This window comes from Streptopelia decaocto (genome assembly GCF_964273445.1).
Source record: "Streptopelia decaocto genome assembly, chromosome: 1".
Taxonomy (NCBI): domain Eukaryota; kingdom Metazoa; phylum Chordata; class Aves; order Columbiformes; family Columbidae; genus Streptopelia; species Streptopelia decaocto.
Window position 1 is genome coordinate 38,760,371 of NC_138663.1, and position 12,335 is coordinate 38,772,705.

At 38.7% G+C, this 12,335-nt stretch overlaps 1 protein-coding gene across 1 annotated transcript; it reads left to right on the forward strand.

Moving 5' to 3' along the window:
* Nucleotides 1-539: 539 nt before the first annotated feature.
* NCF4 (neutrophil cytosolic factor 4) lies at nucleotides 540-11,966 on the forward strand. Its single transcript, XM_082075933.1, has 10 exons — nucleotides 540-748; nucleotides 2,529-2,613; nucleotides 3,552-3,705; nucleotides 4,017-4,087; nucleotides 4,958-5,085; nucleotides 6,065-6,122; nucleotides 7,738-7,836; nucleotides 8,571-8,701; nucleotides 8,786-8,851; nucleotides 9,599-11,966. Exons 1-10 carry the CDS (start codon nucleotides 717-719, stop codon nucleotides 9,813-9,815), a joined length of 1,041 nt encoding a protein of 346 aa, XP_081932059.1. The 5' UTR covers nucleotides 540-716; the 3' UTR covers nucleotides 9,816-11,966.
* Nucleotides 11,967-12,335: the final 369 nt, after the last annotated feature.

Consider the following 12,335-nt stretch of genomic DNA (forward strand, 5'->3'; position numbering starts at 1 on the left):
TGGATTGTTTCGAGCATACGGAGCTGAGAAGAGCTCTTTCAAGGACTCATGTCTTACTTGCATTGATCCATCCTTCAAAGCTCATTTCCTAATTTCTTGTGCCTGATTTCCTGATACCCATATGTTTGACAAGGTTACATTTCCTGACCACACTTTCTGCTCTCACTTGAAAATTTATTCTTTGGCTCCACCTCCTGGCTTTTGGTCCATGGAAAGGAGGATTCTCTGGAATCACAGAGACTCAAGAAGAGATCAGGAGTATTCATCCTAGTTTACAAATGTTAGTGTAGAGGTGTATGTTGGGACATTTTGGCTGGAGCAAAACAGAATTTGTTGAGCCCACTCATACTTCATTTCCACAGAGGCAGATGTTTTGGTGGAGATGTGGACAATGGAGTGTGTGGCTCATAGTTTCTGCTTTTTTGGGGGCTTTTGGTTTCGTGACTGTGGCAGTTTCAATACATGACAGACAGCACAAAAGAGCCTTTCTTTATGACTGTTTTTTCTCTAGTACTTCCTCAATCTCATGGGGGAGGGGAGGTACAGAAGAAGTCGTCTGACACTGCAACATTAAAGAAAAAGATCTCTGAGGCCTTGCAAAGGAGTCTTGATTCATGCAGGGAGAGTTGCTTTGACTGTGTTAATCCTATTCAAGCAGGAGCTGCCCAAGAAGCCGAGGAATAGATTTTAGCAATCTGGATTTAAGAAGGTGAAACATGTCTCTTCCCCGCCAGCTGCGCGAAAAGAGGTAATGTGTCTCTCCCTCGTCCCACTTCCCCACGAGCCTCCATGTAACTACTGCAATCTTTTCATTTAATTTAGATGCAGGCTTCTTTGCTGATTCTAAAAGTGTTCTTGTTATCATAGCTTCCAAACTATTAGGCTGCTCAGTGGAGCAGATCATTGATTAAGTTGGAATGGGCTTGCTTGCTTCTTTTCCTGGGGGATATTCACCACCTAGGACAATAGTGGGTCATTGTCCTCTTTAGAGCTGCAAATGGTTTCCCTTTTACTGCTGTTTGTGATATGACTAATTATGTCTCTTGATGTCCATAGCCACATCCCTCTTCACAGTAAGTGGTAGTATTTACGGTGCCGTGGGTGGTGCTGATTCATGTCATTCTTCTTGTACAGGAAGCTATTGCAAGACTTTGCATCATTACTTCAGCCTTCCAGATGGGCTACACATTGTGGAAGCCCCTGATTTGGATATTCTCCTAGCAGAATAAACTGAGCCAACTGCTGTTTTTGTAGTATTATCAGAATATTTAACATTACTTCAGCTTGGCATATCTTAAATGACCCTCTTTAAGGTTTCTCTTTCTACCTCGTTTTTTGTCCTTTATTCATCATTCTTGATCCTTTTTACTTAAGTGTTAATATAAATACCACTCTAACAACATTGAGTTGTAAGATCGAAGCAATGGTGAATTTGTCTTCTGTTTGTCAAAGAAGTTGTACCAAGGAGAAGGTCCCAGAGGAAAAAGCACCTGCCAGTCCTTGCTGTTTCATTGTGTGGACAATATACACAAGAAAACGTGACAGCATGGTCATGTGTCTGCTCTTTAGGTGTTCCTCCAAGGATCTTCCTTCTCTCTTGATTCAAACACAATACTTTCTATAATAGAATCCACAAAACTTATTCTAACTTGGCCCATTCTCTTGTGTTCCTTCACACATTTTTGACATTTTCAAACATGTATCTTTGTGTTTGCTTCAGGTTGTCTGCTGTGGCTGGGAGGTCTCATAAGTATTTCCTAGGATACTCCTGCTCTTTTCAAAGCCTCTTAAAGAGTCCGCTTTACTGTGTTGTTTACAAGAAAACGTGACAATGTTTTGACAGCTGGTGCAGGCACCACTGCTTACGATATAGAACAATTCTATGTCTTTGTTTCTTTGCTTTTTTTTCCCCCGTTTTTGCTTATCCTTCTGTTGTTTCTTATATTATATGAATAAGGTACATTGTGTACATCTTACACATAGAGTGCAAGTATTTCAGGAATTAGTTTTGTGCTGTCAGTTTCTACAGCACCTAGTACAACAAGCTCTTTTCTCAGAACTGTTTCCTATTCCCTGCAGTAATATAGTAACAATAACACCATTAATGGTATATAACTGTCTCCTTAGAATAAGGAATACTGCTGCGGAGTTGTTGTTCTAAGTCTATTAGGCGCTGTAGGAAGGATTAAGAATGCACCCACAGTTGATCCCATTTGTCAGGAAAAGTTTACCATCTTAAGTGTTTCTTTTGTAGCCTTGCTGCTCTAGCAAGCCTAGGATTGACAGGGACTTTTTTTAGGATTGACGGATCTTCACAATGATCTGACTGACTTAGGCTGAACATAAAAGCTCAACATCTCAAGATCAGACTTCCAAATGAAGAGAATGGCACCATGAATTTCTAACTTATTGGTTTTGACACTAGATAATGTGATGTTGCCTAACTATCTTTTGTTCTGTACGGCACAGAGACCTCCAAAGGCTAATACCAGTATGAGTAACCTAAATCTTTTATTCTTGCTTCACAGTGATTTTGACCAGCTTCCCGATGATGTCCCTGTTTCAGCTAACATTGCAGATATTGAAGAGAAGAAAGGCTTTACTAATTATTATGTAAGAAAGGAGATTTATCCTGTTGTTATGTGCCCTCAGCTGTGACTGGTTTGGTTGTGAGATGCAAAATGCAGTTAATCAATAAGTTGTGAAATACCGTAAGGGAAGGTAATAGTCGGGAAAAGGCCTGTGAGATTTTCTGAAGAGGGATTTTGGAAAACACCAGCTTAGTCTGACTTCTGCAGGATATGCTGCTTTTGCTGGAGACATTGCTTGTAATGCCTTCCGACTGCAGTGTGCAGCTTTTACTCTGGAATATAATGATGTTTGGTTGCTCTGTCTTTATGTTTTCTGAAGGAGCTGCGCGCAACATGACTCAGAAGTCAGTGCATGGAAATCATGGGCTCTTTTACAGGAAAGCAATTTTGGCAAGAGATAAGAAATAACATAGTGGTTGAAGGAGGGCATTACAAGTAAGATGACTAAGTTCTTTTTCTGGCCTTACCTTTGGCCAGACCATAATTTCTGAAATTTTGTACTTTAAAGTCAGAAAGAAGTAGGAATACCTGCAACTCTGAAAATCAATTAATTTAGATGTCTGTCTATAGATTTAGATGTCCAAAGCATCCTACTGTAAAATGTTTGTATTTACCTCCCTAATATATTTTGATTGTCACAGAGGGAAGGTATGTAAGCATAAAGTAGCGTGTAGTCATTTCAGGTTTCCTTTTAAGATTAGGTAATAGAAAGCAGCCACATGGAAATGATCCATGGGAAAGCTGGACCCACACATATACCACAATGCCTAGTGCTAACTGGGTATTTTCTGGTACTTGAGTCTGAAGACATTTAACTTCAGTCTTACTTTCCACTCTGCCTCTAAGACAGTATTTCCACTGCTGGAGCACTGATCTTATGTTCCTATTGTATGCCTCACTGTGATTTTTTAAGTATTTATAATTATGAATATCAGCCTGGATACCCCTTCTCTTTTTCAGCTGTTTGTCATTGAAGTAAAGCTTAAAGGTGGCGGCAGATACCTGATTTTCCGACGCTATCGTCAGTTCTATGCCCTGCACACCAAACTAGAGGAGAGATATGGGGCAGAGAGCAAAAACAGTCCTTTTACCTGCACACTCCCTGTATTGCCAGGTAAGCTATCAGTACCAAATCTGTGCAGGATTAGCAGCTTTCTCAGTCCTGGGCTGTCCTAAAGAGGAGTGCATTGTAGGCAAGTACACAGGATTTCTACTTGTGACAAGGAACTAGTTCCCATCTGTGGATGCTGGAGAAGTCAAGTTCCACTAGCAGTCCCTCCACTTGTGGTAAAGTTAATTTAGAAATCTAAAATCCTGTAGAGAATATGTATTTTCTTGGACATCCTACTTTCTACTGTTTGCTTCGTTTCTCTGACAGCCTCCATTTTTTTCTTCAATAACTGTCACAGGTTTCATATTTTCCAGGAAAAGTTTATGTTGGGTCCAAAAAGGAAATTGCTGAGAACAGGATTCCTATCCTAAATGTCTACATGAAGGTAAAGGTTAATTTTGAAGTAGAGATTGCACTGAGCATGGGAGATACTTACCCCTTGAAATCATCTAAGAGAGACTATACTGTTTTAGCCCTAAGTATCTGCTTCTCTCTGTACTGTTTTCCCTGAAGACACATTGTCCACACTGTGGGACAACCTGCAGTCCTAGTCCTGAGATTGTTCAGACTGTAGGATCTGCTGGACAACACAGTTCACAAAGGCTTGCTCCTTGCCTTTATGTATAGATAGATATCCATAAAAAAAAAAACAACCCAAAACACACAAAAAAATCCCCCCCCCAACAAACAAACAAACAAACAAAACAGACAAACAAACAAGATGTATGAGGAAATGGTGAATCTCCAGGTGTTGCGTGAACATGGAGTTGGTATGTGCATCAAAGGGACCAAGAAAGTGGGGTGGGCTTCTAGGTGTACCTACTCTACAGGGAAGACACAGCAAGGCAAGACACGGAGGAGATAAATTCTTTGTGTACAGGTTAACTGAAGACCTGACTTTAAATCAGTAAAAGTCTGAAGCACTGACCAGGACTTCCAGTACTTAAGATTGCCTTCTTTCCACAGTCATTCATGTTCTGAAGGGAAACACAAAGAGCAATTTACTCCTTCTGCAGTAAATCAGGCACAAAAAGAGCGAAGCAATACATTGGCCAACTTCTGGAGTAAACAGGAGAAACTGTCAGCTGTTCAGCTGTGTCCTGCTGAGAGAGAAGGGAGAGGAGGGAGAGTTCTGGCAGTAATGAATAACCTTCATGATCCTGTAGGTCCAAGAGGCGCATTTGTTACATGTAGATAAATAGAGAATTGATCTCTCCCAGTGTTATATTCTGCTTTCTACTTGCTCTTGGCACAGAACCTACTCTGCCTACCTGCTTGGGTGTTGATGGATGAAGAGGTACGACTGTTCTTCTACCACTCAAACTTTGATTGTGAACAAGTGCCTCACAGATTGAGACGGCTTCGCCCACGGACACGCCGAGTGTAAGTGATTGACATGTTTTTTCAGCATTGCTTGCTGTAAGAGATGCTGTCCACTTCTGGGGGGACAGAGAGTCGAGTATCACCACTGTGTTTCCAAAGTGAATCCATGAAGTCCTAATATGAAGATCTTTATAGTAGAGCAGACACAAGATATTTCTTGTTTTGAGTAGTCTCAAATTTTTAAAGGGGATATATTGTACTTGTATTAAAGGAGAATTCAAAAATGACAATATAGCTTGCTTTAAAAAAATGCTGCACAGCTCTATCTATTGATAATTCTTTAATGGTAATATCTGTTATAATGTACAGAATATACAGGCCAAACTTAAGAACATAGGTTTGCACCACTAAAGTCAATGTGAGTTTTGGCACTGAATTCAGTGAGATCTGGTTCAGATACTAAGTGGAACTGAATATGTAGTTTGTTCCTGTTTGTCTAAACAGGGGCCTGTCCCACATAGCAGTATTGACACCCTTTTGGAGAACTGCTAAGTAGACGTTATACTTCATTACCCTTCAGACAAATTAATTCTCCTTTCAAAGATGGACCTGCTTCCTTTTCATTTACCCCAAACTGCAAAAACTGCACGTGTGTACGCAGTCTCGGATGTGTGTGTGATGGCAGAATTTTAACTGAATGCCATAAATGCTAGAAACAGTGATGCCCAGAAGGCAGAGTAAGTGGGACTGAGCTGTGCTGTGGCAGAGAGGTCCAGGATACTGACTGTATTGAAAATTCCATCTGTTCTCAGCTGCAGACATCTTCAAATCACTGCTGCTCTGCACTGAAACCAAGAGAAGTAGGGCAATGTTGTTGCATCCATATTTCTTTACTTCAGTGCTGCACACAGATTCTCGTGCAGTTTCTCCAGTGATCTATGGCTTGCCTACCTCTTGAACAATGAAAATGCAGACATGGTACTGCTGGTCGCATAGTATTTTTGATGACTAGAAAGGCTGTTGTCTCTTTTCTTTGCAGTAAAAGCATTTCACCTCAAGTGCCTGTTTCTGACCGTGTGGCAACTCCACGGGCTGAGGTGAGTATTCTACACAATCTGTCAAGGGATAGGAGATTAAACTCTGTTTTACTTTGGCATCTCATCGATCAAGTTGCCTTTTCCAATTAGAGTTTGGGGAAAGAAGGGAAGTGAAATCGACACAGGAAAACAGCTGATTTTTAACAACAGGGAATGAAACAAAGGATGGAAATAAGTGTTCTGTTCCTCCTTACTTGAGTAAATAAGAAGGTCCATTGTGAAGGCAGAATGACAGGAGGTTCGAAACTGAGACATGTACAGCTTACTGCCAAATGGTCTGCATTTGCATAAGTGATACCCATAAATTAAATTTAAAACAAGCACAAACTTCAGTCTCATTGACTTCAGTATATGTTTAAAAGCTTCACAGGTGAGGTATCTTAGTATTTTCTGTAACGTAATTGTTCTACTGAAAAACACCTGTACCCTTTTCTTTTGCTGTATATTGTCTTGGTATTAAGCACATGGAACTGCTTTGTAACCAGCACTTATCTGAGTATCATCTTGTATCCTGGAACATGTGACTTTGCCATGTAAGTTTAAAAAACCATGCAGGTGCTTTGAGGTTTGTTTGGTTTGTTTTTCACACTGAGTATGGCAGGTCTTGTATCAGTCATATCTCTTGGGTTTTATCTATTAATTTATTAATATTGAATATACCTACCAAAACGTTTCAGTAGACCAAAAAAGAGTTTTGAAAGAGCTATTAAGTAGACGTATGAACTACTGGCACAACAGTAGCCATTGTCTTTTTTTTATTAGAAGAACTCTTGTCATTAACAAACCCAGAAGAATAATTTCAAAATGGAATAAAGAACACTTTTAAATTTTTGCATTTCTAAAAGCATTTAAATGACTACCATGTTCTCTGAGGACAGTGGGGGAGATATGTATTTTTGATAACTTGGCCCCTTTAACTATTCAAGAACAGCTTGTTAGGGTGGTAGCATGTGCTTACTACTTCTTTTTTTTTTTTTTTTTTTTTTTTCCCCTGAAGGGGGCATCTAAGTTCCATTTTAACTACATGTCATTTTCCCAGACTTCCCCAAATCTCTCAGTTCAGCCATGAACAGGCCTGAAAGCTACATATAAAAACAACAGTTAGTTACCCCTAAATTAGGACACAACCCTTCCGCAATTTTTTAAGGCTCGCTGTGATACTTTGCAGCAAATCTGAAAACTGTAAAACTGCAACCAGAAATATTATATATATATTTTTTTTAATACTCAGGATTTCAAGTTGTCAAGTTTTCAATTTGCCTGTTGTCTTCGGCTCTGCTGACTTACTTGCTCTTAAGTGTTTTCAACTTTCTTTTCTGGTGCTCAGTGTCCTGCCACTTTAAGAATCCTAGCACATAGCCCTCTCAGAGCCATGTTTATTCTAGTGCTTTCACTACTTTCTCAAAGCATTTTTGTGTGTGCTGAGTAGAAGAAATTGTGAGAACTTCGGACTACGGTCATATATATATATGACCTTACCCCAGAAATACAGCTGTGATGACAAAGTACATACTATTGTGCTGCTTTATGGTGTCACCCCAAGAACAGAACATAAAGAAGGATTCACTTTTGTAATTCTGTGAATAAATACTTACAGTGTTATTGCTTTCCATAGGCTCTCTTTGATTTTTCTGGAACCAATAAACTGGAACTCAGCTTCAAGAAGGGAGACTTGATCTATCTACTCAGCAGAGTAAACAAAGACTGGTTGGAGGTAAGACTGCAATACTAAATTATTAGCATACTTTGAAATATATGAGTAGAAAGGGCTCTCCTACTCCTTGTGACCTGTCTTCTCCTTTCAATGAGAAACTGCATCATAATCAGGTCTTACTGTCAAGAACAAATCCTTGACTCCAAATTTGAAATTGTTTCCTTCCTTGATGGTTTTTAGCTTACAAATTTTCTGCCCTCTAGACTTCAGTTTGCATTTGCATTTGCTTCTGCTGGAATGTTTTTAAATTCTTTGGAAGTGATTAGAACATAAAAAGGCCACAGAAAGGAGATGGAAACTCCATTTCAGTGATTAATTGGTTTCTTGCCTCAGGACAAGTTGCTATATACTTTATGCTTCATACCACAACACACGTCAGCTTGATTAGAGAGAATTTGGGCAATGCGGCAGTGTTCTGAAAAAGGACGAGGAGAACATACTGTGTGTTTGCTGATAGGATATCTCTGCTTGCTCAAACACCACAGCCTTCCTTGGCAACCATCTGACTTTCATTTTTTACACACTGTTTCACTCCCCTGCCTTCTATTTGACTAAGCAATTGTATAATCTTTTTGTAGAGATGCCATCAGGTCATTTCCATAGCCTTTCTTTTCTTGATTATAGTAGAAAAATTCTTACTGTTGTTTCCATGGAAATTAATTGAATTCCAGAACTTACTGTATGTGACCAAAATGGCATGGTTTTCTTCATTCTAACAACTCTTATCATTCCAGGGAACAGTTGATGATGCCACTGGAATATTCCCATGTGCTTTTGTGAAGATCATAAAAGATTTACCACAGCAGGAAGACACAGTTAATAAAATTCGTTGTTATTACCATGATGAGGCAGTGAGCACTATCAGGTAATAAGAAGCAGTTTACTGCTGAAGAGATGCTGACAAGTCTTTTTTCATTATGTGTAATGATTAGATTTGCTCTCGTTACAGGGATATCTCAGTGGAAGAGGATCTGAGCAGCATTCCATCATTCAAAGATCTCATGAAATTGATGAGGTACAGTGCAAACAGTTAGTTGTATGTTTAATATCATTTAAGCATTTGTCAAGTTCCTTCCAGTTCTAGATTTTCTATATTCTATTTGGTTATCGCCATGTTTTGGGTGTGAAATACTTTTCAAGTGTCCTGAAAAAGTTGTACTTTGCCTTGGACCAGGGCCATCTGTGCAGACACTAGTCTGCCTTGGGATAGCCAGTAAACATGGAATGTGACACACTTCTGTCTCATTTAAGCTGGACGGAAGTTTCCATTTCTTGTTCTAAGACCAGAGCCATACTCCCATGCAGGGATCTTTGGTCTAATATATTATACTTCTGCAGGATGCAGAAACATGAAGACATTAGAAGATCAAATATTAGTAATACCTATGTTAACATTCTTCCATTCCTTAACCTGCCCTCCCCTCAGGAAAAAAAAAAAAAAAAGCAACCATAAGTAGGCAAAAGTGGGTCCGCAGTCAACTGTTCCGCATAGGGATTTCATCAAACTCACAGATTAATTTTGCCATGCATGTTGTGTTACTGGAAATGGGTCTTGGTTCTTACAGATTTCTCAGCTTAAACACAACACAGCATGAATGTGGCTGTATGATCTCTAGTACTAGCTGTATCAAGAATGCCAAGACACCCAAGGCTTTGTGTAGCTTTTAGCAGAATTAAATAGATTGCCAGTATATCGTTCATCATGCAACATCTCCCAGGTGTTCCTTTATTTCTGGGGATCAATCAATTTATTTTCTACCAGGCGGGAGTTTGACCAAGATGACATTGTTTTGAATTACCGGGACCTTGATGGTGATCTGATCCGGTTGCTCTCTGATGAGGATGTTGAACTCATGGTGACTCAGAGCAGAAGGAGGCCATCTGAGAAGCATTTCTTCCCTTGGAAGCTGCACATCACTCAAAAAGATGACTTGGGTGTCTACAACACTAGTCCAGGAATAGGTCTACTCAAGCAGTAAGAGCAACATGAGTGCTATATAGAGACTTTCCAGTCGGTAGCTATACAGTCCTGCCATAATTCCTCTTTGCAGACAGTTTCCTTTAACAAGCCTTTGAAGTGATCTTGAAAAGAGCAATTTTTAGTAATATATTACCTTTCAATGTAAAATCTGTACTTAGGTAACTTCTTCAGCTTTTTAGCACTCCTCTGTAATAGACAAAACTACATAGAGACCAGATAAAGTGAGGAACAGAGAAATAAAATCACTGGCCGTATTTGCCAAGCAAGTCAGTGTTAGCTTGCAATAGATGTTTAGTGTCCTGAGCCCCAAGAACTGCTCTAATCTCTGTTCTCACTCCCAGAGCTAGTTAATTTGTCCAGAATGTCTTCATAAGCTTTTTTCCTAGACTGCCATAATTTTCTCTTCATTTGCTGATATGAAGGTTTGTGTGCCAGTGCTTACAAACACGTAATTATTTCTGTCAAGTTGGAGTCTACTGGGCATTCAGAGTTTGTTCTGGAAACATCAAGAAAACTCTTTCATATATCAGTGAAGAAATTGCAGCCTACCTTTGCTTTCTTTTTTCCACTGACCAAAGTTCTGAATTCTGTGAATCAAACCTAGTACACCTGTGGTGTTCCTTGTAGATGTTTTTGTAATTGTACAGGCTACTTATTTCCACGTTCTGGGAAAATTTGTGTGATGCCTATTCAAATAGCACTTTCTTCTCTGTCTGCCTTCTGCTTTCTCACACCTCATTGAAAAGTAGAACTAACAAGAAATTACTGTATCGGACTCTTCAAAAAATAAAGTTACGTATGAGATTATTTTATCAGTTTCAATACAAAAGGAGGTTTTTTGGGATATGAAATAATTTTCCTCCTTATTTTGCTTGAAAGTGAGATGATTTTGGAAGAAGAGTTTGCATGTCACCTATTCAGCTTTCCTTAAGGAGGAGTTATATTATTGCAAAAGAATGTATCTTGCAATAATTTCTTCAATGGTCATGCAATTAAAATATTTTCTTCTTGAACAAAGTTACTGCTACTTGTAAGAATTACAAGTTATGTATGTTTTACATAAATTGTTTGATACCTAAAATACTGCATTTTAAAAACAGCATGCAGTCATGATGTTAAAGAGATACCAACAAGTATAAATATAATCAGTAAAAAATAAGAAGTTAAAAGAGTGTTCAAACACCATGCTTTGCATTCAAGTGTTAGTTTCAGTGGTACTAAGCTACAATTCCTAATGGTACAATTCTGTGGTACTAAGGTACAATACAAGAAGGTTGTTCTTAACCTACTGCTAAAATTTGTACAGAAAAAAGGGAAGATTAATAAGTATCTGCAGGTACTAAGAAACAGTTAACTAACAATGCATAAATAATTAACCTACCCTTCCCCAAACTGGCAAAATAATGTTTTCTCTTTTTCTTAGATGTTACCTGTAATGCTATCAGATAATAAGATCAACAACAACAACAAAAGTATTTAAGGCAACTTATCCTTTAATTTTTTTTCTTCCTGATGTATATACATAAACTTATTTATATACATAAGCTTTAATACTGTATTATCTGTGGCCCTGCATTTATGCATTTAAGTGTATTGGAAATAAAGGAAAGAGTTTATATTTAAAGATAAGCATGTCATTTGCTATATTTGGATCCATAAATCATTTCTTACTTGACACTTTATTAAGTACACAATTCCAGCACTATACCAGTCCTCTACAGACTTGTCTAAGAAAATGCACTCTCCAAAGAGTTGTTAGATGTGCTACAGGCCATATCTGCTTTCCAGGTACAAAAGTTCCACCTGAAGGATCCACACATACTAAATTTTGGAGGTAGATGACATATATTCAGAAGAGATACAGATTATATCTTCCTTTCTACTACTGACGCAAGATTTTAGTTAACAGTATTTTACTAAAATGTTACAAAATGTAACTTCCCACTTCAAAGGCGTTGTAGCAGTGTGGTTTAGGAAGGAGATGAAGAAATGTACCATGACAATGTTAGTAATCTTACACCTTGTGATACATAACAGAATGTATTGTAAATTAGAAGCCTAACTGGCACGCATGGCCTGTAAAGCTGCTGGTGTGCAGGGTTACCTGTTACCTGTTCCTGGAGTTCAACAGAGCAAATGATGTCTGAAGATTTTTGCTGACAGCTAGATCCTGCGATGTTACCAGCAACTCAGCAAATCTGTTTGAAGACGAAGGAGCAGTTTCAGTGAGGAAGGAAAGGAGAATGTCTTCTGGGAAATAAGAAACCCCTTTGCTAAGCATGGGGGAAGAACATGCATGAACTTACTGGCCTCTGGAAATCAGAGCAGCAGAATTCCTTTCTGCCTTTATACTGTAATGCAAAGTAAATTCTGCCCATCCAACAAAGTTGCATATTCCTCCCCATATTCTTCCCCCCCATATTCACCATATACATTTTTTTTTCCTTGTATTTTGATGTAGTTCTTGTGAGATCCTAACTGCACTAACTAAGGTTTGGTCAGTATACAGGGATCTAAA

Excerpts from the sequence above, each read along its gene's own strand:
- NCF4 (XM_082075933.1), top strand. The coding sequence starts at position 717 with ATGTCTCTTCCCCGCCAGCTGCGCGAAAAGAG. Across the intron at positions 6,123-7,737 it reads TGGCAACTCCACGGGCTGAG|GCTCTCTTTGATTTTTCTGG; the intron begins GTGAGTATTCTA and ends TGCTTTCCATAG. Across the intron at positions 8,702-8,785 it reads GAGGCAGTGAGCACTATCAG|GGATATCTCAGTGGAAGAGG; the intron begins GTAATAAGAAGC and ends CTCTCGTTACAG.